This window comes from Cavia porcellus, unplaced genomic scaffold (genome assembly GCF_034190915.1).
Source record: "Cavia porcellus strain 051 isolate PalLab524CR breed Dunkin Hartley unplaced genomic scaffold, mCavPor4.1 scaffold_1, whole genome shotgun sequence".
NCBI lineage: Eukaryota > Metazoa > Chordata > Mammalia > Rodentia > Caviidae > Cavia > Cavia porcellus.
The window spans coordinates 171,836,339-171,862,943 of NW_026947484.1; the positions used below are offsets into that span (position 1 = coordinate 171,836,339).

General features: G+C 39.8%; 1 protein-coding gene across 1 annotated transcript in view; it reads right to left on the bottom strand.

The window, feature by feature from the left end:
• Pappa (pappalysin 1) overlaps positions 1-26,605 on the bottom strand; it is a 228,108-nt gene that overhangs the window by 98,152 nt on the left and 103,351 nt on the right. Inside the window, exon 9 of the mRNA XM_003479141.4 lies at positions 22,128-22,219. Within this exon, the coding sequence (XP_003479189.2) occupies positions 22,128-22,219 (92 nt within the window). The remainder of the gene's footprint in view (positions 1-22,127; positions 22,220-26,605) is intronic.

The following is a 26,605-nucleotide window of genomic DNA, read 5'->3' on the forward strand; positions in this document are numbered from 1 at the left end:
AGCTTCAGTTAGCATCTCCCTTGGCAAGTCTCTATTTAAACCCCTTTCCTGGATTCCCACCTTACTTGGGTTAAATGCATCTTCTCTGTATTCCAACACTCTCCATATTGCTTCCATCTACTTTATCCATCTTTCTATCTACTTACGGGTCAGTCTCACATAACAGATACAAAATTTTTGAGTCTTTCAATTCTGTACTTTCAACTAATAGTGTCTAGAATGAAGGGACCAATTAAATAGCCAAGGAATACATGAATTGGTGAGTGACATAAAAGATTAAAATATTTACATTTAATTTCACTTATCTGATTACACATGGTTTAAATAAACCAACTGCTCATACACCTTCTGGTAATGCAATTACTGGCCATACTTTAATAGTACTTCAAATTAGATTTTATCAAAAAGTAGACATTAAGCAGAGGAAATACTTTGCTTAAAGGAAACAAAATACTCTGCCTAAAGATAAACTACCTTCACTTTAGAATTTCTTTGAACATTAGGACTGCAGTTGTTCTAAAACAAGTCCCAGGAGATGGCCTCTTAAACATTTCCATGACGCTCAGCTGGGATTAAGAACCTAGTAATTTATTTGCAATCATCTCAGCAATGAATGAGAAACAGATAAGAGTTACCAAAGCATTCTGAAGATGTTAGGAGTGAGCACTGTTATTTTCCCCAGCTAAAATAGCTTCTACCCCTTAGAAAAGAACTGAAGAAGATGAGAAGTACATTTGAAGAATGTATATGAACACCTATGTGTTATCTGTAATACTGTTGGGAATGCATTCATGAAAGCACTTTTGGCCCCTTCCTCTACAGGGAGAATCAACACTGCTTGGTAAAACTGGGAACCGTTCAGTGAGAAATGCCTTAATTAAAACGTATTCAAGGACAACAATAATTATAACATGTTGAAGGAAGAGTCTGAATGAAAGATGAGCCTTTACCAATATTTGAGTGAGGGAGTATGAATCTTGGAACTGATAAATTGAAAAGCTGACTTGAAGCCAGATTAAAGAAGGATTTCAATATTATTTTTAAAAATTTGAATGCTATTCCTTAGAAGTGGCAAGATTTGAAGCATGAAAGCCAAGTTGTAACCATGATTTTTCTTACTTTCAGAGGCAGTAAGGTAAAATACTTGATATTCCTTTGCAGTTGCACCATTTCCTGTTTATTTGAGTTTGGGGAAATTCTGTAGAATTTCTAAGACTTGGCCTCCTCATCTCAATAATGTTGAAGAATATTTAATAATCCTGCAATTTCTGAATAATAGAAGCAATTATATAACAATCAAAAATATTTTCTTAGTTATTTTTGTTTGTCAGATACTGTGATAAATCATGGGCATCAAGTAGTAAATAAAACATGAATGATTTTTTTTCCCTCCATGGAGCTTACTGGTTGTAAATGAATGTAAATACTTGATATGTAATTGGTGGCCAATAAATGCTCTATGATGATGACCTTAGAACTGAAGTAATTATTTCATTTTACCTACAGGAAAGCTGATGATTATAATGTTGAAGTCATTTGCTGTAGTCTTTAGAAAAATGTTTGTATTACAATTAAGAGTAGAAAGTTGATTTTTGAATTTGAATACAATGCCTTTTTAATGATACCCTGCCCCTGTTTTAGCATTTATTTCTAGAAAAAAATAATTTATTACTTAATCAAGTCTCAATATTATATTTGGGATTTTCTGATTTCATTTTTCATACTGTCTATGGATATGAGCTAAAGAGTCGGAAAAGCTATTGGAGTTACCAAGCTTCGTGGTCATCAAGCAAAACAAACAAATAATCCACAGGGATGTGAGAACTTTCATTCATAGAAGATGAACTTGATTTAGGGCTCAAGGAAAAGACAAATGATTTCAATGTGAATTCTTGAAATGGGCTGTCTTCCAGTGGATAAAAGATTATTTGTGTTCCTAAACTTTTTGTTCATAAAGATGGGGTCAGCTTTTGAGAAATCTGTATCTATTTCTAACTGAGGACATTTTCTTTCAGTCCAATGAGTACTATTTTCTTTTTCCTTTTTTTTCTTTGTTAAAGGTCATAAAAAATTTAGTATTTTTGAGTTCAGCTGTTTGTTTAGGTATGGGTCCAACCACAACAAGCTTCGTGCCACATAATAAGTCATCCAAACAACAACAAAAAAGACCCAAAAATGCACAATCTTTGTATCCAAATAATAGTCTGTTGGAACAGAGGAATGGTAGTGCCTTAATCCAGGATGATTTACAAAAGGGAAGTTGAGTAGAAGCTATGCTGGCATCCATTTCCTCTGGAGCAGAAATATCTTGACTTCATATTGTCTTTCTTTCAAAGGCTTCATGTCAAACCCACATTGCTAACCTCATTTAATTCTATTCAAACCAGAGTTTGTTCTTTAAACTCTTCAATGAGATCAGCCTACCCAGAGTACCAAAGGCAGGGTGGTGCAGGGCTCCTGAAGAACCATGAATCTGCTAACAAGCTTCAGATGCCGATTAGGTCTGCTGAATCTGAGAAGCTTAAATTGATTTCTGGTTCCTTTAAGGTTTGGCCACATATCAACATGAACCAGAAATTCCTCCCTGTTTCACAGTGGTGACCTGGAAACAACTAACACACAAAAAGCAGTAGAAAAGAGGAGTTTCTAGATGGTGTCTGGCCTTACCAGTCTAACCCTCTTAGACCATAGCACAGATACATCCTCTCTCTACTGGGGCTTTATAACACTCTCACAGCTGGCCCTTGCTTCTTTTTTATTTCCGTCCTTTCTTCAACATCTGTCTACCCACGATTAAAATATAAATTTTATGCCTGAAATACTTGACTTCTACAGAATTGAGCATTATTGACTAGCTTTCATGTCTTTTCATATTTTTAGTTTTGTTGTTTCTGCTTATCCACAGTTCCAAGTGCATTTTAAACCTTAAATAAATGTACTTCTTTTCCAGAACTCGCACCTCAGAGCATCTGTCCTTACTTCTCTAGTCTAAAAGGCTGATCCCATTTGTGAGCCTGTCATCATCCAGCTATAATTCAGCATTATCTTCAGTTTGGTAGTACTGCTGTCTTGTATTCCTACATGTTCAGCAGAATCAAGTCTCTTCTATTCCCAGGATCATTATTTTCTCCTTCCAGGTCAGCGAAACACTTTAAAAACTAACGTTTTTAAAAATACAAATTTTAAATTTAAAAAGTAAAATGTCCTTTCATCTTCTGAATACTATTTCCTCTACTTTGTGTTTTCCTTTTTGAGGTACAATAAAATGTCTTGGGTTGTCCAGCTCAGACACTTACCACTCCACCAAAATCACCACAATGTCATGAAATTCTCTCTTTCTGTCTTTATCTCTCTTTCTTACATACAGCATACCTCCCTAGGCTATTTGGCATCTCAGGTCCTCTTTTTTTTTTTTTTTTCTCTGTATCTACTTACCTTCTCTCATCTATATCCATCTTTAAATAACCCTTTTAAACCCATCTGGGTGCCAACCAATATAAGTGACACACATGGTTTTATCGCAGATCTTTTTCCAGAGCACCAAATGCCTACAGAGATATCACTACTAAGCATCTGTTTAAAGAAATCTCATAGAATCAAGCAAAGTATCAATTACTTTCTACGATCACTGTTTTTCACCTTAGTGAATGACAACACCATCCATTAACAAATGCCAGACCAAAACCTTCCCAGTCACCTCTCCTATTTTTTTCCTCCCCATCCCTCAACACCAAATAAAGGCCATCAGCACATCCTACAGGATCTTTTGCCAAGATATTACAAAAAGACTTACTGGGTTCCATCACTGCTATATAAATCTAAGCCTTCATGTCTACTGCAACCTCATTTAACAAGTCTCTCTGCTTCTCCTGTGTCTGTTTCCCAACCATCCCTTCTCTGGAACACAGCTATACTATGTTTTTTGAAAGTTAAACTACACAATGCTTCCCATACCCCAGATTGGAAAATGGGTTCCCATTTCATGTGTAACAACATATTGAGTCTGTATAACGACCTACATGTCCCTGCTTCATCTGGTTATCTCATACTAACAACATTCCCCTTGCACACTATCTTCCATTCAGTTACCTGTCCATTCAACCAGGCTGATATCTATTCGGAATTATCTATCCCAAGTTGGTTTGCCCCAGGAATCTGAACTGGATGTTCAGGTTCCCTGTAATACTTCTTCAAAATTTAATTTTCTCATGACTTCCTCATATTCAGGGGTCAATTCAAACATTACTTCCTCAAATAACAATCCTGTCTACCCACAATAAGCTTACACTCTATTCATTCTCCCATGTTGTTTTATATTCATCATAGTTTTATTCACCCTAAAAAATAAACTTTTAGGGCTGGGGGTAGAGCTCTATGATAGATTACTAGATTGGATCCTAACCCTTGAAAAAAAACCACTAAACTAAACTAAAAATAAATTTTTAGGCCTTATTGTTTCCTGTTGCTATATGGTATAAATTTCCGAATATCATGTTTCAAAGTTCTTCTGCTCTGTTAGGACCAATAAAACTGCCTGGCCATATTATATGATTTATACTTTAAAATAAATGGAGAGCTAATTATCTACAGCTCTTGGATTCTAAGATATTTCTGGGCTGGATCCATGCTTACTTATATTTACACCCCTTACACTTAGGATAGTAGGAATTCAGGAAAAGACTAATAAAATTCTTTTGGAGATTTATGTATTTACCCAGGATCTTTGCACTGAGCTACATCCCAAGTTGATTTTAAATATTTTTTTGGAGACAGTGTCTTGCAAAGTTACCCACTGTGTGCTTGAACTTGCAGTCCTCTTGTCTCAAGCTCCCGGACTGCTCGCATTATAGGCATTTGCTACTACATCAGTTTTCCTTCAGTTGTTAAAATCTTTAATTGCATTAAAGATGTCTCAAAACTTATGTAAATGTGTTTTAGCAGATTATACTATCTAAAGGCTTGTATGAACATAATAATAAACATGAGGTTATAGGACAAATCCTAGAACACGTTAAGAAAAATTTAATTCTATATAAGCAACTTCATATTTTTGCCTGTGAGATATTGTGCCTCACCATCTGTCCTAAACATTGTTTCATTTTCTGTCTTAACTGAATTTGGAAAGAAGTGAAATATCTGCATAGAAAATGGGGTACACACTAGACTGAAATTTAATAAAGACTTTTGACAGTCATATATTAAAAGATGAAGATTCATTTATATCACCTTGAATTTTTGTTTAAGTATTTGAATGGCCAGAAAAGATTAAAAGCAAAGATAGCAACTTTAATAAATAATAGTACTTTAAATTGACCGGAATATTCAAAATCCGAAAGGATTTTCAGCTGGGTCTAAATGACATCTCATGATATGGAAAAGAAAGCTGTATTCACCATCAGTACATAGTGGCCTGGAACAGATGGAATTTCTAAGCACAAAGTGATATGAAGGACTCAAAGACATTTAAAACATTAAACAAGCTACAAGAAAATGAAATTTGGATGATATAAAGTCATAAGTGGGAAAAAATCCAAAATGTTGAGTGTGTACAAATGTAACAATGGCCAGAAAACAGGTAGTAAAAGATATCCCACTATAAATGTGTTATCAGTGTTTTTAGAAGTGATCTCATACATAGAAAAAAGGAAAAAAGAGAAAGTAGAAAGGAGAAGAGACAAAGAAAGAAACAAACATGAAAAGGAAAGATGGATCATTTTCTCAAAATTCATAACCAAGTACAGAACAAGGAGTGGAGGGCACTTGAGACAGACAGCTGCTCACTATTCTACCAAGCTCTTTGCACAATTCCCTTTCTCATATTGGAGAATAAAGGAAGTCTGTCAAGCAGCCTTATGGACCCCATCAATTTTGTCACTCTAAAATATATTTATTTAGCCCTTGATTTTCTTCCTTTTAACAGTTTATCCAGTTGATCAAAGGCTCCATCAACAGACTGGGGCCCAAGAAGGGTAAAGATATGGAGCCCCTTCTAAAAGACACATGAGATTACAATGACAAACTGATGGAATTGGAATCACTTTTTATGCCTTAAAAAAAGCAAAAATATTTTTAATCTCTTTTGGAAAAGTGGCCACAAGGATCTGGTATACACATCTCAGAATGATTTGATATGTTTGATTTGAGAATAAGCTCAAACATATAAAAAAAAACCCATAAGGAGTATTGTTTTCTCATTTTCTCACTGCAGATATAAACTAGAACTCATTTCCCAAGGCATCAAATATATTTTCCAATTCATTAGGTTGCAATTCAACCATTGCCTTCCCAAGGAGGACTTTTCTAACCATGCAATCAAAATATAGTTCCCACTTCCACTCATTTCACTGGATACCATTAATGTATTGTATTCCCTTCACAGCTTTATCTTGTTTTTTCAAATGTTTACTTGAATAGTAAATTTTCTCTAAAACAGAATGGCAGCTCCATGGCAGCAGAAATATAGACTGTTTTGTTCACTGATGCATTCAGACTCTAGTACACAAAAACAATATTGGCAAGTATTTGCTCCATGAATGAATGAAGGAATAGTGCCACAAAAGTCCTTAGAAATTATCTATCTTATCCACATGCCTTCTTTTGCAAATGTAGCAACTGAGCTTCAGAAAGGTTAATTAACTCACTTGGTACAACCAAATTAATTACGGGAGGCCAGTAAATCTAACTGGCTAATGAAAGTTCATTATACAAATATTGAAAGTATGCAATGTCGAGAGGAGAAGAAATAGGTCTATGAGAAATGCATTCTTGTAAGCATAAAGAAAATTAATAATGTGTGCAAATGTAACTAAGTGTAGATGCATATTTGCATTTATTTTCCAATCCAGTAAAACAAGTAGCCCATCATTCTGTTAAGGCATCCTGAAGATTCAGGCTAAGAAAGCTTAGACAAATGGATGCTATGCCTACCAGTGGCCCAAGAACTGAAGGATGAATCAGGGTAACAACACATGAAAACTGAACCAGTTACCCCAGTGTGGCAGTGCTGCTTGTGATTAAGGAGAGCACAGGGTTCTGGGTTCTTGGTGAGATGTTCATGTAGAAACAAGTGTCAAAATGGATCCCTTCCCCTGGGACCCTACCTGGAAGACCATCCTCCTGCTCTGTGGTCCAGATAAGTACAAAAAGACAAAGCACTGAGGTCACAGTGTGCTCTATCTCCAACTTGGTGAGATATATTACAGTTCTATGAAGACCAGGAGGCCGGTCGGGCAGCAGGACACTTGAGAAGGTAAGTTTCCTTTCTCTTATGCAATAGGGTACTGTTTAGCATTTGGAATCAGACTTTGTGTTAATTTGAATTTGATTTACATTACCAATGTTTCATTGTTGTAAGTGGATGTCTTTATGCCTTCCAATTAAAAAAAGTGGAAGAGAAAGGAGAAGGGAGGAGAATAATAAGTTTTAAATATTAAGAGTTAACCTGGAACATTTGGAAATACAAATCGAAAAGCATTATTCTATTTGAATAAGATCACAAGCATCATCATGACTCTTCATATTAAAAAGTGTCCCAGGGAGCCGTGAGTTCAGTTTCCACCATTTAAAAGAGGTGTTTGGCCTCCCAAAACCATAAGAGCACACAGATTGTATTACTGGCTGTTGATTCCAGAACAGAAACCAGAGAAGTCCTCTCTGGTCTTAGACAAACTATGGCTTGAACAGACCATTCTGGACCATTGAGAGAATATGTTCAGAGAATGGGACTCTGAGTAAGTATTCTCTCACTAAGCAGTGCTCCTACAGGTATAAAGATGCTTAACCCAAAATAGAGAAGGCTCCAAGGAGACACAATCCAAAGCTCTTCTAGTAAAAAGAGCTGGTCTAAAAATGCAATCAGCAACCTCAGCATATCCAGAATTATTCATTCAAGGTTTTGGACTGAAGCTTAATAACAAATCACAAGGAATGATCTCTTTTCCTCCTTCTATTGGCGTGTGTCTTCTCTAAAGCACCCCAGTCTAAGATCTAGGCAGACTGACACTGTGGCTGTCTTCTTAAAGTTTGGGGTTCTGCCTCATATCCACGTCTTTGCAGAGAGTTCTTCAAAATTTCCAGCTGCTTTTTTTCTAAAACTAGTCTCCATGTGTACTGTATTTTTAGTTTTTAACTAGTCCCTCTTGCACTTCAGCCTAAGAAAGGCTAGTTACCTCTCCACGTCTTCATATAGAGTCATCTACTTCTCAAATTACAAGTGTGTTTAGTATATTTATTTTGTAAATGAATAACTGAAAAGAAAAAGAATAAAAATGATGATATAGAATTTCAAAACAAAATAATAGGGGGGGATGACTTACTACAGGCTAAGCACCCCACTAAGTGTTTCAAATGCATTCTAGCATTTAATTGTATCTGGTGCTATCATTGTCTCCATTTTATAGAAAAAAGTTGAAATTTAAAAAGGTTGAATCATTGTTTAAATTGTAGAATTAAGAATGAAACCCATACTATTTGATTCCAAAAATCCACATTTGTCAGTTCACTCATTCTGCCCAATTTCTGTCTTCCGTGGATGCAGATATTGAGGCAGATGTCTCATAAGAAGAGCTGACCTATTGCTGTCTGAGATGCCCTGTGATTTTGCTCTACCTGTGGGCTCAGGGATTTTACCAAGCTAGGGTCACATCCCAACTCCCCATTGCTTAACTCAGGGACCAGTACACTTCAAGCCTAAGTCCCAGCCATCTTTTCAGGAAATTGGTGAAATAATGACTATCTACCCAGATATTAGGAAGATAAAATGAAAGGCTTTACAGAAAATACACAGCTTTCCATCTGGCATTAAAAGCAAAATAGTGTAAAAGATAAGAAATTGCTCCTTCTCTGAAGCAAATAATCTACCTGTTACCTTTGTGCCACCGTTACACTTGCGTGGGATCAATAACTTATGTTTCAGTTAAACATTTTTAATTTTTTTGAAGAGGGATCTGAGTTTTTGTTGGCAAGTGACTTAACATGCTGAGCCCAGCCTCCAGGCCTACAGTCCATTAGGGAATTTACGAGGCGAGATGGGGACCTTCAGCTCATGTACTCCCTTCAGAGGCCCTCCTTACAAAGCCATCAATTTCCTTAACAAAGAACATTGGCTTAAATGCCCCTTAAAGCAGTGTTATTTACACAGTTATCCACTTCCTTTTGAATTCTCTGCCTGGGGGGTGGCATGCCTGCAGTTCTTTCTAGCTACTAGTTAATTAGGCGTCCTCCCCAAAAGGAAGCTAGTCTCTGACTGTACATGGAATTCAAAAGCAGCCCGATTTGGGGTTATCAGAGAGTTCTACAAAGGGATCTAAATACTGTAGCAACCAAAATGCATGATTCTACCCAGTCCTTTTTCTAAAGCCCTAATATGTTTGGGCCTGCGTTAGGGCAGAGCCAGAGAAAAAGAAGTATCTTTTAAACTGATTTCTACTACACACAGAAGTCAAAAAAGAGTCAAACAATTGCAAACATTTCTATAATACTTCCTAGCTCAGTGATGTATCAAGATAGCAACACTGCTTTCACATAGATAAGGAAATTAAAAGCTCCCACCTTTTACTGGAAGCACTAGGAACTGAGCTCTAAGATCCCGAGCTGGTAGTCACACCATCCTAAATTATCTGAAACAGAGTACCCTGCGGAGATGACAGCCAGAAGGCTAAAGTCTCCATTTGAACAAAGGTTCATTTCACTTTAAAAAACAGTAAAAGTGTACTATACTTTTTACCTGAAAAATAAAACTGTCTTATGAGAAGTATGTTCTTCCTTCACTCGTTTGTTCTCTACTTACTGAGCCACAAATTATGTGTCAAGTCTTGGACTAAGTCTGAGAAATCAGATGATTATTGTGGGTCTCAGCATCCCAAGACTCAGATTCTAGTGAGAGGAAAATATGTAAAATATCACTGCACAGTATTTTGCTGAGGAGCCAGATAGTGTACTAATGCAGGAAAAGGATTCCTAGACCCAGTCTTAGCCCAGCTAGAGGTTTCCCTTTGGAAATTCTACTAGATTGTATCTGTTAGAGAAGCAATCATTGGTGAGGAACACACTCCAGGCAGGGAACCCTGTGAGCAAATAAAAAGACACTAGAAAACAAAGTATACAGACTTGAAGGCCAAGGAGAGAATTTAAATTATCTCAAATGCAAGAGGAAGCTACTTGACACTTTCTAATGGAGATTGACAAGTGGTGTTTGCATTTTAGGAAACTTACTTTAATTATACAATTAAAGATTAATAGAAGATTAGAGCAATGGAAGATGGAGAACCAGGTACCTGTTTGAACTCCCTTGCAATTGCCCAGGCAGGTGTTCAAAGGGGCCTTGGGGTAATGGCAGTGAAGATGGAACAGAGAGGTTGATTTGGGGAAAAAGTTAAGTTTTTTTAAAAAATTAGAAAAATTGTTTGGATGACAGAGAAGAAACCTTACAGATATTTCCTGTGCCTTCAATTCACATGCTGGTTGATTCATGACTCCACAAGAAGAGAATAAGACAAATAGTTACAGCAGATGTGGGTAGAAAGAGGGTTAGCAGCCAGGATGTCTGTGGGACATCCAGCTAGAAACACTAGACACACTGAAAGTTAAGAGAAAGGCCAGGTAGACAACAGAGATGTTGACTCTGGTATTGAGCGATGGGCTCTGGAGAATGCACAGGATGACGGGGCACTCATTGTGGAACTTTGATGCACACTGGCACAGGAAGTTTGGGCAGAAGAAGAGGTAGTATGCAGGAATGATCAAGAAGTTAGGAAAGCTGTAAGGAGGCTCATTTCAGAGGTACTGGGAGTTCCGAAAGAGCCAGAAAAATCCACGTAGAAAAATATGTTAGTATGTATATCATGCTATTTTAAAAAAATCTCCTTCAGTATCCTCTTGAATAGTGATTCTCATGCTTTGCTTGATCTGTTCCAGTGACAGGGTACTCCTTACTTGTAAATAAGAATTAGAGGTTTCATTTTAACAGCTCTGCTTACTATTGATTAATCAGTCTCTGAAGGACAGAGGCTGTCCTACACGCTGCACACATGGTATGCTCCAGTGATGAATAAACATACTGAATAAACTCAAAAGGAAAAGAATATATCACAGGAACCCTAAGAGATAAGAAATACTGCTGTCATTTCTCGGATGGAAGAAGCTATTTAGGGGCACAAGCTTGCAGCAAACAAAGGCCCCTGTGATTCAGGGTTAGAGCAGTTGGCTTTTCCTTCCACCTTGTTCAAGAGTTCTCTTGGCAAAAAGCACAAAAACAAATGGAAATGTGGAGAGATTTAAGACACTCGAGCAGCACTTTCCTTGGTAATGAGGCTGAACTCAAGTTATGCACGTGGTTTTGGACTGCTGAAACAGAGAAACAGGTTCCAGCCAGGACCTTCATAGCCCTGCCAATGGTGGTTGATAGTTTAATTTAAACTTATGGATAATTTGGGCCTAGTTTATGACTGGTGATGAAAGCTAAAATCACTCTGATTTCTCTTCAGGTCAGTTTGCCAAGAGTACTTTGCTGGCCCTTGAAGAGCATCCCACTCAGGGGAGGCTGATCTTCTTAAAATACTGCTTCCAGCATCTGAGGCTTCTTCCCAGAAACCAGGAGCCACTAGAAAATCAGACAACTCTCTCTGTAGGGCTAAGCTATACACTCCTGCAACAACACCCCATCTTCAGCAACCAATATCTTCTAAAAACCTCCAAGGAAGGTCCTTATTTGGTTCCTACAAAGGGCAGACCTTTGTATGCAGCAAGCACACAATACAGACAGATCCTTATGTCCTGTCTCCGCAAGAGGATCCCTGTGGCTGCTGCCTGGAAGATTGAGATGGCAGCCATGGGTGGAACATGAGTTCAGAGTTGCAGACCCTGGAGTAGGGTACTTTATCTTCTGTCTAGCAAATTAAAATGGAGAAGGCAGTCCCTCTGAATTATTATAATTTCAAATTTGCAATGTTAATTTTCTTTGGTCCTTAGTAGCAGATAAGAGAAAGCAGGCTTTCAGTTTCTCCCTCTGTTAAGTATTTAATGGTCTGTAAACAAACACTTCAGACAGTGTTTCTTAAAGAGACCCAGGGATTCTTTTGTTATGTGAAGATTCTCTTTGCTATGGGTATTGTTTCCCTTCTTATCCATTTGCAGCTAGGCTGTTTAGCTCTGGAGAGTACACATTTTATTAGATAACTCTAATCATGGAGACTAGCATAAATTAGTAGATAAGCCTGAGGGCTTTAGGAGCCAGACTCCTAGGGCTACAATTCCTAGAAAATAGGGACCTTGGGAAAATTACTTAACATCTTGGGTGCCTTCATTTTCTTATGTGAAAAGCCTGTATAATGTTAAAACTGCCCCCCTATGATAGATACATATGATTAATCAAATGCATTAATAAAGAAAAACCATTGAATTATTTCAAGCTAATTAATAATGAGTTATTTGCATTGTTATGACTGCTCTGGGATGATCTCAGAGAAGGCTGGCGATAAACATGCATGTCACAACTTCTACTTGCTGTGAAGATCTGGTGTTTTTGGAAAAGGATATCTGGTGACTCCCATTTTGGGGTGGGACAGATTTGGGTTCAGATATCAACCCCTTCACTTAATCCTTTCTTCAAACATGCCATTGCATCTCTTGAACCTGTGTTTCCCCTTGCATACAATGGGAAGAAGGCTTAGGTGGTAAGTGTGGCAGTTAGCCTAGCAGGTTGGGGCACCAGAGAAGGCTCTTCTCCTGTGGTGCTGGTCTCTTAGCTCAGTAAATACTTACTGAGTGTAGGCCATTTTTCCAAAAGTCTCTTACACATTTGGAGACTGGGCTGTGTCGTGTGGGAAGTGGTGGTAATAACGCCTGCTGCCAGGTGTGCTATGGGTCTGAAATGAGTCACCTTGTGCATTCTCATATACACAAATGCACACCCCTCTGGGGTCAAGGAAGGTTCCGGTTGCTGCTGAGCCCTTTGAAAGATAAGCTGTGTGGACACCTCTGGTCACTGTTTGTAGCCTCAAAATGTCATGTGCCTTGGTGCTCAGCCAATGAAAGGCTTGAGTGGAATTCTGGGGGCATAGCACAGGACAGAGTGACCTCTTCCCTAAAAATGAGAAAGACACAGATACACAAAGGAAAACCTGGGGAGTCAATAACACAGCCATGCTGGTGTCAGCCTCAGGATGAGGTGGTTATAGAGTGATATATCCTTCCCCCCACCCAGCACTCCTCTTTTATGTTTCCTCTCTTCATCTCAAATCTGCCTAAGCTTCTATGCTTTTACCCGCCTATACAGTTAGCTAACCTTCTATCTGCTACAGTGAGCCAAATAGTAACTATTTTGGCTCTGTCACTGCTACTCAGCCCCTCCTATATAGTGGCAAAATGCTAAAGAAAGAATACAGCTGCACTGCAGTAAAACTTGACCAGCCAAAATAGGCAGCAGGTTGGATTTGAAAAGAAGAGATAGATTGCTGATCCCTGGTCTATGCAAGAATGCATAAACCTACCATGTCCAGCGCAGGTTCAGAAACTAGAAGGCACATACACAAGTCACCTTCCTCTATCATGCCCTAAGTGACAGCCTCACCGTAAGTCTCGAACGCTAAAGGGTCAGTTTGTTAGTCTGCGTCTTCATCTCTCCCCATTCATCACAGTCCAGTGGTGCTGACTCTCTTTGTCCTGCCTGGAGGATTGAAAAGTCTGAGCTCCTTGTAATCCTCACCCTGTTGTGCTCCTACACATCTCTCACCTGTGCTCACGTCCTATCCAACCTCAAAGCCTCAGCTTCACTTTACATCTTCAAGAAAGTTTTGCTGTTCCTTAGTGCATAGAAGGCCCTTTATTTCTACACCTCTGAGAATTTCCACTGTTTGCCATTTTCAAGGAGGACAGTTAAGGAATGAATGATCAATGTCACTTTGCAGACCTCTCTGACCTTCCTTGCTCACTGCTACTTCCTTAACACTAGCATACAGCTTGGTACCCAGCAGGCACAATAAGTGTGCATCGATGGCACAAATGACAATCTTGCAGCCAGTTTGCCTCACCTCCAGCCTGAGTCTGACTGCACATGTTGGAGCGAGCAGTGAACTTTTTCTGCAGGCTCACACATTGAGGTTTTCTCACAAATCCTGACTGCCCATCCATCATTTTATTTAAGCACATTATTTCTCTGTCCAAAAAGAAAAGGAGGATACAATTAGGTCTATATCCCTCACTTGCTTAATATTTCAATTTCCCCCAGGGCACTCCCTTCAAGTGGAGATCACAGCTCATGAATATTCAATGTCTCTTCCAGCCCAACATGGACTCCAAGCAACAGCACAGAGCCAGGAGCTGGGAAAAGGCCTCTTCCCTCTCCCACCAGACCTCAGTTACAACTGCAATCAAGGCACATGTGTGTATGGATACATTTCTGGTCACTTTAGATGCCATAAAGAAGTTCTTGTTCTTGGGTACCCAGATTCACCTGCTTTGGCCCATGGCCAGCTTTCAAAGGCACACATCAAAGTTTGGTCTTGATTCCTTACATTCAAGCAAGCTCCAAGCAGGTTCCCTGAGCCTGACCCTTTCCTGAGCTTCAGGAAGCTGACCTGTGCTGAGGGCTAGAATTCCTCCCTGCTGGCGTCAGAGGCCTTCCAGTTTCTTTTCATTCCAGCCCTGCCTCTCTGTGGGATAGGCCTCCCGGGTTTGCAAAGGAGGTGGTAAGCCTTGGTCTGAGGCAGGATGGCAAGTTTGATCCTAAGCGGTGCTGACTCTGGGATGTTTGAATGCATCCCTCAGACCTCCTTGTCAAGGACTTCAGATCTTTGGTCCTGCCTGCACGTCAGCCTTCCGCCCCATCGCCTCCTTTTCCTGCTCTTTTGTCCTCTCAGTGACCCCCTTTGACCCTCTGGGTGAAAGGAATTCCTTTCTCCTTTCCAAGCCTTCATTTCTTTTAAAATGCACAGTTTTAAAACAATAACAATCTTGGATTTAAAATCTACCAGTTAGAGCCTCCCCCGACACACACACATTGGAACCCATGCTCATTGCTTTATACTGGGAAACCAAGAACAAGAAGGCTCTTCCACTTTGCATAAGGCACCACAGTAACTCAGTCATAGGGTCCGGTTCAGGACCACTTTTGCCACAGAGGGATCAGCTTCCTTTGCATCATCCACTACTGAGATGGAAAGTGCAGAAACAGAAGAAGAGCCCAAGTTAGCTCACATTCTGAACCATCCACTACCTGCTCCGCACTGTGCTGAATACGCCTGGGAAGAACAAGCAGAGCTGTAGGTGTCATAATTACATCTGTTTTCCCGAAAAGGAAAGTCAGACTCAGAGAGGAGATGGAAGACAGTGCCCAAGATGACCCAGGTAATAGCAACAAACCATAGGCTGTTGAACCCAGTCTCTTGCAACCAACACATTGCAGGAAATTGGGAACCAGCTGGGCATCCTATACTAAAAACAAGGTAGCCACTGCCAGTGAGGGCAATCAGCTCAAAATCAATAAACAGTCAAAACATGGAATGACCCTACACCAAGGGCATGAACTTTTTTGCAGTGGAATATTTATAGGGTGATAATAACTGAAAATTGTTGTTTTCATGACTCATGAAAAAGACACAAGAAGACATATGTGTTCATTTTGCTTCCTGCTGTGACTCAGTAGCACCAAACAGAAAGAGTGACAAAAATAAACCTTTTCTTATGTTTCTGAGTTTGTCTGGATCTTACACAAGGTATTTAGGCAAGGAAATAAAGTTTGAAGTCTTCTTTTCAGATGTACCTGGGGATAGGTGGCAATTCTTTTAAAGTCTTACTGCCTAATTTCCTGATCAGTAAAATGGGTTCACTTATTCTGGCCCTACAAAGTAGCTGGGAGGGTGGTATTTTTGAAAACACTGCTTAGCACAGAACCTGGAACAATTGATAAGTGGAATTGCTTTACAATGAAGTGGACACAGACTCTGCCCTGGTTTCACAAATGTCACCTCTATCTCAGTGGCCTCAGGTGGGTTATTTGATCTCTTTGAACCACTTGTACTAAATTGAGATGATGTCATCATTCTCAAAATGTTGCTGGGAAGAGTGACACAACTTCAGGGTGAATAATATCCATAATGACAATAATAGCAGCAGTAATTAACACAGGCATAATGTTCAGCACGTGTCACTGTCTTAATGCCAATATAAATAAGCTCTTTGTGTGTACATTCAGTGGCGTTTTTGTTTGTGGTGCTAGGATTACAACTTAGGGCCTTGTGTGTGCTAGACAAGTGCTCACTGAGCTACACTTCCAACCCAACAAGCTAATTGCTTCCTTAAAACTCTAATAATGAGCAAATATTACTAACCCATTTGATTGATCAGAAGACTGAGGTAAAGTTTAAAATGTGTTAACAAAGGTGTTAAACCAGAATGGACATTCTTAGGCAATATGGCCTATATCACTACAACACTATTGATAAGCATGCTCACTTACAGGCCTCCATCTAACCTTCTTTGTCTTTACCCCTAAGACTACCCCATGTGTTGCTCTCTGCCTTTTGAGGTCTCATTTTCAACTGAGGAAGCTTTATTTCAGAAAAGAGTTTCTTTGGGGCAAATCACTACACTTACTTCAAAGGGAGATCTGAATGAATGTATAGAGTTAGAAGTTCTATTTTATTTCTTTAAATTTTAATTTTTCATAAGGTGAGAGGTGGATTGTCTATTATGATTTGGCATTGTTAGAAAGAAAAATAACAATACATGCAGCTCCCAGCAGAGCCCCTTCTTCCCTCACCTTCCCCTCCAGCCCACGTTGTTTTCCTTTTCAGTCCTTGTTGTTCTAAAGTCTCATGGAACCTCCACTGAGAAGACACTGCGATTCATCTTCTTGTTTTCCTTTCTCGCCTTGGCTCAGCTCAGGCCAGGGCAGCCTGACAGAGGGGCCACAGGCTCAGTGACCCCCTACCCCTCCCAGCAACTGGTGGGGAGGCAGATTGATCCCTGCAGAGGGGACAGCGCTGGGCTGCAGGGAGTGCTAATTGAGTTACTGGCCCTGACTGTAAGACAGGGCTGGGGATGTAGTGTCAGGGATCAGAGACTAAGTGATGCTGAGCACAGCTGTGGGGAGAGGAGAGGAGCCAGGAGGGAGTGAGAAAAGGTTGGGCATGCCTTTGAGCCTGTGGCTGAGAGATGCAATGTGGGGGTTCCTCTGGCTCTGTTTTCATAACTATATATCAGCATCAACAGGATTTGAAACCCCCAAGCCTTTAAATAGCTGTTTGACCAACCTGGGATTCCTCAGCATCCCATGCAGAAAGAAGACTTGCAGCATTCAGTCTGACCATTTATTTTACAAAGATAGAAACTGAGGCCCCGAGAAGCTGTCCCGCACAGAAGGCTTCTGTGTCTAATTGAGACCTGGCCCCAACTACCCTGATGCATGCAGGGCGGTAAATCAGAACACTACAGGATTTTTCCAAAATTGCATCTCTCATAATGGCTTAAATGTCACCTTCAGAGATAGTGTGTTTTCAGTTCCAGCTCAAGATATATGACTAAATCCAACTCCTTTTGGGGATCCTTCACATTTTGTCTGACTAATTTGACCATTACCTTCCCTCCTTCAGCTTTTATCAGCAGCCTGTCTGTAGTTTATGACTCAATGCTTTAGAGCAGAATTCCCAGTGCTGCTGAACAATGCCTGTGGCCAGTGCCTGCAGGAGGGTGAGGGGGGAATTATCACTGCACTGATAGCACGTTTTAACTGAAACCCCAGGCCTGGTGTATGTTATGTTTTTAAAAGAGGGAAAAGGGACAAGATAATTTTCACAAGCCAGGGGATGTAGCCTGGATTGCCCAAGAGGTCTTGTGGGTGGTGTTTGTTTTAATAAGCAACTTATTATGTGCTGGGGAATGGGGGCGCTAGGTATGGGAAAGTGGGAAAGGGCATCCCCTGGGTGTTACATAACAACACACTGGCACCTTGGGAATACTTCCGGATGTGTGGGTTTCTGAAAAGTGAATGAGAATGTCCCCATAAATCTGTCACCCATCTGCACACTGGTGTTACTGACCCAGGGAAAACAGCTCTTCTAACTGGTCAGCGGTGAGAACACGGTCAGGGAAGAAGGAGAAAGAGTGAGACAGAGTAGGAGAAGAAGGAAGAGGAAGAGGAAGGGAAGGAAAAGGAGAAAAGAAACACAAGTAGAGGAAAGAGGAAGGAAAGGAGAAAAGGAAGGAAGAAAAAGGAGGAGGAAGAAGGTGAAAAAAGGAGGAAGAAAAGAAGGAAGGAATAAAGGAGCAAAGAAGGAAAGAAGGATAGACTTGGGGAGATGTTTGGATCATGAGGTCTCTAACCAAATCAATGGATTAATTCATTCTTAGAGTCACAATTTAATGAGATGTTTGGAAGGCAGTAAAATCTTAGGAAGAGGATCTGAAAAGAGGAAGTAGGCCTTGGAGGGTATGTCTTTAAATGCTATGTCATCACAGGTTCCCTGTCGTGATGTTCTGTCCTTCCACAATCCTAGAACAAATGGGGCCAAGAGCCCATGGACTGAGGTCTGTGAAACCATGAGCCAATGTAAGTCTTTCTTCCTTTTAAATTGTTTTTCTCAGGTATTTTGTCATAGCAATGGAAAGCTAACACATCATGTTATGAATCAATGCTACTCTCATCAAGCTTGTTGTTTTCCCCACTGTCTAGAGCAACTTCCTTAGCATATATAATGATAAAAGCAATGTCCTCTTGGCAAAGCCTCCCACACTCGATTCCCACTTCTCAGATTCATTAAAGCTAAGTCTTAGGTAGGAATGCTGTATGCATCTGCAATCCCAGTACTCTATAAGGTTGAGGTAGGAGGACCACAAGTTCAAGTCCTGGCTATGCAACTCAATAATTTAACGAGATCCTGTGTCAAAATTTTTTGAAAAAGGGCTAGAGCTGTAGCTGAGGATAAAGGTCCTGAGTTTGGTCCCCAATATTAAGAGAAAAACTAAGTCTTTCGAGAGCTAAATATTCATTATCTATTGTTCAACTGTTTGTTTCTGAAGGACAGAGATTTTTGAACTCACACAAGTTTATCTTGGGAATGGACCCTGGTTGTTTCATTCTGTCTGGAACGCCTGTGTCACTCTGAGGATCTACAATGGGACTCTAAATGGCCAGTGAAGGGCACATTTGAGGTCATCCCTCTAATAAAAATACTACTCAGTGCAGGAATAAGAAAGATCCTTCTTGGAAACAATCCATACATCTAATAGCTTTGTATTCTCTTTCGTTAAATTGCTATATAAATTACTTTGTAATGAGATGTTCCTCACACACTCTTAAAGCTCTGCAAGACCAGCGGCTTTTTTATAAGTAGCTTATCACAGCAAACTCTGGAGTCTGGGTTTCAATTGGCTCTACCACATAACTCTACATCTTTGGATCATCATGCCACTTCCTGTTTGATAAACACAGTGCATAAGAGAGCTGCCACGAGAACGTGGCGGATGTTCAGTGAATACTACCATCAGCAACAGAACACTTAGAGCCTTGTAGAGAAAAAGTCTGTAATATGGACAAATGGGTTCCAAGTCTCTTTATCTTGGTAACTCCCTGGTCTTCACCTTTTCCTTATAAACTTAACAGACTTTGAGAACTTTTAATCTCATCAAAACAATCATTTTAGCCAAACTGTGGAGAGGGAAGCATGTTTAGTGAGGCAATGTGGGACTAGGTCCATCGTCTGGTGTCATGTCCAGCAAATTCTCCTCCTGCCCACTACTGTACACTTCAAATTCAGGTGTACCTTATTTTTTTTTGTATCCGGGATTGAACTCATGACCTCACACTTACCACAAAGGAGCTTACACCATTGAGCTAAATCCCTGACCCTAGTTCTTTTTCTAAGAAATGGTGAACAATGTCATAGTTTTCCTATATTCTATACTCGACTCAAAACACCAAGAGCATCAAATGCACCAAATCCATAGACCAGAAGCTGACACAATTAGTAGATAAAAGACCAGAAATGGAGTATTTTAGGTTCTTTGGGCCATCAAGTCTCTACTGAAGCCATTTGACTGTGTTATAGCATGACAGCAGCTGTAGGCTGTTTATAATGAACAAGTATATCTGTGTTTCAATAAAACTTTAGTTATAAATATAGGCTGTAGATTAGTTCTGGTCTGTGGACCATGATATACAACTTCTTCCATGCACTATAAGCTTCTTCTTGTAACAACATTATTTCTGTGTGTTGTTGTGCAGTCCTAAAACAATAGTATGCAAATGTCAGGGCTCAAGTATCTCTTTTAAGATGCCATGTTCTAGCTTTAGCACATGCTACTTTCTTCCCGAAAATACTAGAGTTACAAGTAATGCTAGTGTAAGTGGAACAGACAGATATTTTTCAGTAGACTGTACTGTTAGTAGCAATGTTAGTTGCCATGAGGATATTGGTAAAATTTAGGGATTAAGTAGAGTTCACAATTATGATGAACTCTGTCACACACATTGGAAATCACACACAACAGAAGTATAAATAAGTAGAGACATCAGAACTCAATCATTGCCCTTTACAGCAGGTAAATTGAGGCCCAGACTAGCAGAATGATTTGGTTGGCTGTATCCAGGTTGTCAGCACAACTCTGGCCAGACCCAGATTGTCTGAAATTAACTCAAGGTTCTTTCTGCTGAACCACTATGCTAGCATCATTTTTTTTTTTTTTTTACTATGAGCCACATTCAAGTCAAGAGAGGACAGAAAAACAATTTTCTGCAGTTTAAAAATCCAAAGCCTTGCATAGAAACTTCTGGGCCCTTCCTCCTTTAACATCTTCCTTTTTTTGTTTGTTTTCTTTTTCCAACCACAAACATTTGTAGACTACCTCTAATGTGAGGCTCAGTGCCCACTTGATGTCACGAGATAGTAAGTGCTCAATAAATGAGTGTCAGGAGTGGAATATAAGGTAGGTGATGCTTAGGCTTTGCCCTCCTGGAGCCCAGCGTACTGGCAGAAAGAATATCTGTACACATCACCGTAATGCACTGCAGATGCAAGGATGCGTTGACATCTCCTCCCCCTTAGTCCTCCTAGAAAACTGCCTTTCAGTGAGAAATCTTCCCACCGAGGTTTTCATCCCCTCTGTAGCTGCCCCTTCCCTTTTCAGATAGAGCACCTCTGTCTTTTGTACTTGCAAATGAATTGTGATTAGTTTTCACCTCCAGCCCAGGGGATTAGCTGGGGGACCTTTGATCTTCAGGTATCGATTTGCATCTTAAAGGAAGTATGATCTCATCTGGGCCAGCTCAAAATTCCATCCCTGCCCCCAACCCCTGTCTGTTTACCAGCCCGGGGCTGGCCAAGGCCTCCCAAGTGGGACTGAAATAACAAGATCGGCCAGACTGTGCAGAGAAGGCAGAGGAAAACACATTTCCCATTTGACTCGGTAAAGGTGGGAAAAGGACGTTTGCTTTCTAAACACAGCCTGCTCTGTTATTTTTCTTTTCTCAGATCAGAGAGACTGCCTCTAGTTTTGAGTCTGCACAGAGGATCATGGCAGTCGCTGGATCCAGAGTAGAGATTGTGCAGCACAATGGACTGAGCACAAACTTGAGAACCAGACAAAACCAGGTTCAAGTCCCATTTCTGTCTTCAATCACTTCTGACCTGTAAGCTCTGGACAAGTCTCATGATCTTCCTGGCTTCTGATTTGTCTTATCTCTTAAGAATAAAAACCTTGTATAGTTAAAGCAACAGTCATTTTGAACAGTTAGTCTGGAGAAAAGCAAGGATATCTCTATGTACTACTCGATTTAAAGAAAAAAAAAAAAAAAAAAAAAAGCTCTCTGGGTTGGGAGTTTAGCTCAGTGCCACAAATGCCTGCCTACCTGGCAAGTACAAGGTTGTGAGTTTGATCCCCGGGACCTAGATGGGGAAAAAAAGAAAAAAGGAAAAAGGAAAAACAAAAAAAAAGCTTCCTGTCACTGTCATCATGTATGAGAATAACACTTTCCTTTTGCATTGTTTTTTAAACGGTGTATTTCTTGTTGACTATAACAGTGTCTTACAGGTAAAAAGCACTGGACATGAAATGGACAGGAATGAAGGCTCATTTATTCATAACCATCGTTGTTACCATCCATCAGTCAGCCGAGCCGCATGGCAGAGACTTACCAATGCAGTTGAAGGAAACTTCTTGTTGGCAGAAAAGGGAGCAGCCATCACCATTGATCTTATTCATGTCATCACATTCCTCCCCTTGGCCTCTGCACAGTGGATATGGAAGAGAAATTTTCCAGATCAGTTTCATGATTGAGGCTGGGCAGGCGAAAGTCTCATGGACCTTGCCTGAGACCTCACACAAATCCTTCCTCTTAAGCCGAGTCTGTTTCTTCATCTTCAAAATGAGATTCATAAATGCTATAGATTTATAAACTAACTATTGCAATTGCTTCATTTTGTGTTTCTGATGAAAAAGTAGAATCTGGTTTCAAAGTCATCCTTTGAAATCTCAAGTCAATCAAGTTAACAAGTCAGTTGGGAGTAAGGTATGGATGAATAAATGAAAAAAAAAAAATAAATGAACACATCTTGCTCCCACTGCTGGGTTTGTTTTTGATTCCAAAATAGTGGATGTGAAGAAAAATCTGAAGGTCCTACAACAAAATAGATTTCCTTCACTAACTGCCTTGACATCTTCCCTTCTCCCTCAGTACGCCTAAAGGTAAAGATTTTTTCATTCATACACTCAGAGTTAGTCATCCATTCATTGGAAAGCTTTACTTTCTCCTTGGGGTGTATTATTTCATGGTGTCAAGAACTGTTCAGCCTGTGGGGTTATGCCTTAAAAAAATGTTCTGCCTTATTTTTCTTGGAATTATTTCTATCACTTATGGGTAATTTTGTGGAGACTGAGCTGGATAGAGAATGAGCAATACTCATTTTCCCAACTGGGCTTGCATGAGCAAAAGAAGAAGCAAAGCCTGAAAGCATGAATGGACTGCTGCTTTCTGGAGCGCTCCTTTCAGAAACGCAAAACTTGCATTCAGAACCTCATGCTCCAAACTAACTGGTCAGTAATCTTGTGTAAGTCAGTTCGCCTGTGACATTTAAATTTAAATGAATCAAAAGTAAGGTACAAGTCCAGGGATTTAGCTCAGTGGCATAAACACTTGCCTAGGAAGTGAGAGGGTGTGAGTTCAATTCTCAGTTTAAAAAAATTTTTTTAAAAACTTAAAAAACATAGAAAAAAAGTAATGTACAGGAACCTAATAACCTAAATGAATGTAACCATTGTATGTCATAGATAGGAGATAAGATTAATAATATCAACAAAGATGAAAAGGGAAAAAGGGGTTTAGAGGAGTACTGAAGGAAAGGGAAGGAGATTTAAAAAAGAATCAAGCTATAATATGTAACAGTACCTATTCTTTAAGATAACTGCAAACTGGATGCACTGCAGATTTATACTAATAAGAATACTGCGAATACAGTTAAAATTCCACTTCTCAAACATGATAGCCATATATCAAGTACTCAGTAACGACCTGTCACTAGAGGCTACTTCATTGGTCAGCACAGACCACATTTCTATCATTACAGAAAAATCCACTGGACGACTGTAGAAGCTGAGTCTCAGTTTTCTCCTGTATTAAAATGCAGATAGTTAGGCCTAGCACTTAGAGTTAAATGCAAACTTGGAATATAGCTGAAAGTGACTGGCATAGTGTGTGGCACGTAGTAGGTACTTAGGGAATGCCAGTTCTCATTCCCACTTTGCCTTGGGAGGTCTCTGCAGAATGTGTGGCAACTGTGGCTCCCTCCCCAGAGACCAGCTGGGACCTGTCATAGCATGGAAGAGGTATCAGCCTTTTCTTTTTACCCAGGCGATTAACACCAGGCAATGTTTGTTGTTTTTAGGAGGTGTCAGAGTAGCAGGACAGTGCCCCGTGATCAATCCTTCAGATGGCCTAGGTTGCACTGATCTTCATGGAGCCACCCAAGCTCCTTCCTGTCTGTGAACCAAGAGCAAACACATTCATATCCCTGGACTGTTCCAGCACCTTCTGTCAGTGAATCTTGCAAGCTGGAAACTTTTGTTAATGTTCTGCTTCTTAGCTATTTTATGGGTTATCTGGGGAGATTTTTTTTTTAAACCTAGGGTAGTACTATACCTCAACCTGCTTTCTATCATTACCCAAACAGTATCCTCTATTAGTTTAAGCAAAACATTAAGAGATCACAAATATCCTCTAAGCATGACAGATTTATCATTAGATGGAGAGGTCAGGGGAAGTCTTCTATGATGGCTGGGGATTGGGTAAGTGACTGTCATTTTCTGTGCTCCCAGATATCTAGCTCCTTCTATCGCAGTGACTGCCAAACTCACCAACTTGAGTGTTACTGGGGGGACTCAAATACTATTTTGTGAGACATCAAAGGGAATGACAGGCTTCATACTCCTGGCATTCCAGTGGCTGACACAGTGGCTGGGATACAGCAGACTGCAGGCAGCCACTCCTTTACGTATTGACTCTGTGGGGTTGTCATGTTGCACAGCAATGCAATGATGAATCCAATGAAAACATGGAACGTCCCTTCATAGACTGGCATTTTTTTTTTTTTTAATCTTTTTCCTTTTTATCCGTACCGGGGATCGAACTCACGACTGCCTGCTTGCAAGGCAGGTGCTTATGCCGCTGAGCTAAATCCCCAGCCCTCAGAGACTGGCTTTACTGAGCATGTAAGTTTGAAAAAGCCTATGTAACTTCTTGTGTATTAGCTGTATTTTCTGTAAGATATGATAATGAATCCTACCTCATATGGCTAATAGAAGACTCAATGAGAAAATAATGTACCACAGTGGTTTGTGCCACAGTACAGGCTCAATAAATATTTGCAAATATTTTAGGCTGTGAAATTAGCTTAGCATGATAGTGCCTGCTTGGCAAGTGCAAGGTCATGAGTTTGATCCCGGTACAAAAAAATTATTATTGTCATGATATTCATTTAGTGTTTTTATCTTTACACTATGGTTTTTTTTTTTTTTTTTTTTTGGTCTTTTTCGTTTTTACCAGTACCAGGGATCGAACTCATGACCGCACACTTGCAAGGAAGGTGCTTATGCTGCTGAGCTAAATTTCCAGCCCTGTATCTTTACACTATGTATGAAATCAAGAGAATCAGCTGCTGTGAGTCACTTACAATAGAGCGCTTATCTATTAGGGGTCCATTGAGTGCTGAGTTTGTTCATTGTTTTTTGTAAATTACATTATCTATAGCTCAGATGATGTCCTTTTCCCCCAACACGCCATGTCCCCTCCCCCAACCTTCCCTTTCTCCCCCTCTCCCCCTAGGAAGCATCCCTTAGGGAACACCAATAAACTGCCTTCAGTTTTCTATGAAATATGTCAACAAATAAAAATATAGAACTCATTTAAAAATGAGAATTAGTACCTTTCTATTTATAGCTGACACACTTCTTGTACGCATTATTACCTCTCTGTACAGTGACTTGAAAAGGAGAAAATGTAGTGGTTCTCGTACGATCGTATATGGAACATCCACTATTTCTCTCAATGTCTAATTACATTCAGACACGTACTGATGACTACAACGATGTGGGCAGGCATTCATGTGTAAACCTTCTATGTGCAGAAATGGAACAATTTTCCTCTACTCCTACTTGTCACTTTCATCCAATAACAGAGGTTCCAAGTTAACATCATATACCACAAATCATCAGTAACAAATCGAATTGCTCTTTCTCTCCAGCATTAGTGCTAGAATAAACAGAATGAGCAGTTATCTTGTACTTCTCCTTCAGATATGGGCAACACCTATGAGCTGATTCACCCTCTGCAGATGAATGATTCCATCCAACTGTGAAGCAAATGCTCTTCACACTGCCCCTCCCCTCACTGAAACAGTAATTGCAATTCGATAGTGCACAGATATTATGTGACACCCAACAGTGCCATTTAATGAGGGAATTTTGCCAATAGCTTGTTTTGTCATCCCCACACATAATGTTTACCATTAAATCTGTCAATAGCTTTAAAAATCTCTTAGTGACAGTGTGACGTGCAAAAAATTACGCTAACAACAAGGAACATAATTTTAGCAATAAGAAAGTTAATTTTGAATGACTGTTGGTCTGCTCTCCACCTCTACGGACAAAACTCTTAATTTTGTGCCAGAAAAAAAATTTTGTGCTTATTCTGAAAGAACTCAAAGGTTTCTATGTTGACTTTTATAAACAATGCAAAGGGGTTGATGACTACTTGCATAATATTTTGCCCAAAAGAAGAACGAAAGAGATGAAAGGGCTAACAATCCTTAAAACGCGTTTCATAGGCAAGTACCTTTATATTTATATTTGCCAGTCAAAATAGAAGTTGGAAGCTTTACACTCACTGATTCATTTCCCTCAGTGTAAACATCCTCAGACTCAATAAGCGCTGCAGAGCACTGCTTACCAGTCACTTTTTCGACATTATTGTATTTTAGAATACTCTGTTACTGTCAGATGTGGGAATGCATTCCTGAAATGTCAGCCACTTGGGAGGCTGAGGTAATAGGGCCAGAGATTTGAGGTGAAACTCAGGTGGTAGAGAAATTGGTGAGACTCAGTCTCACAACAAACTTTGAAG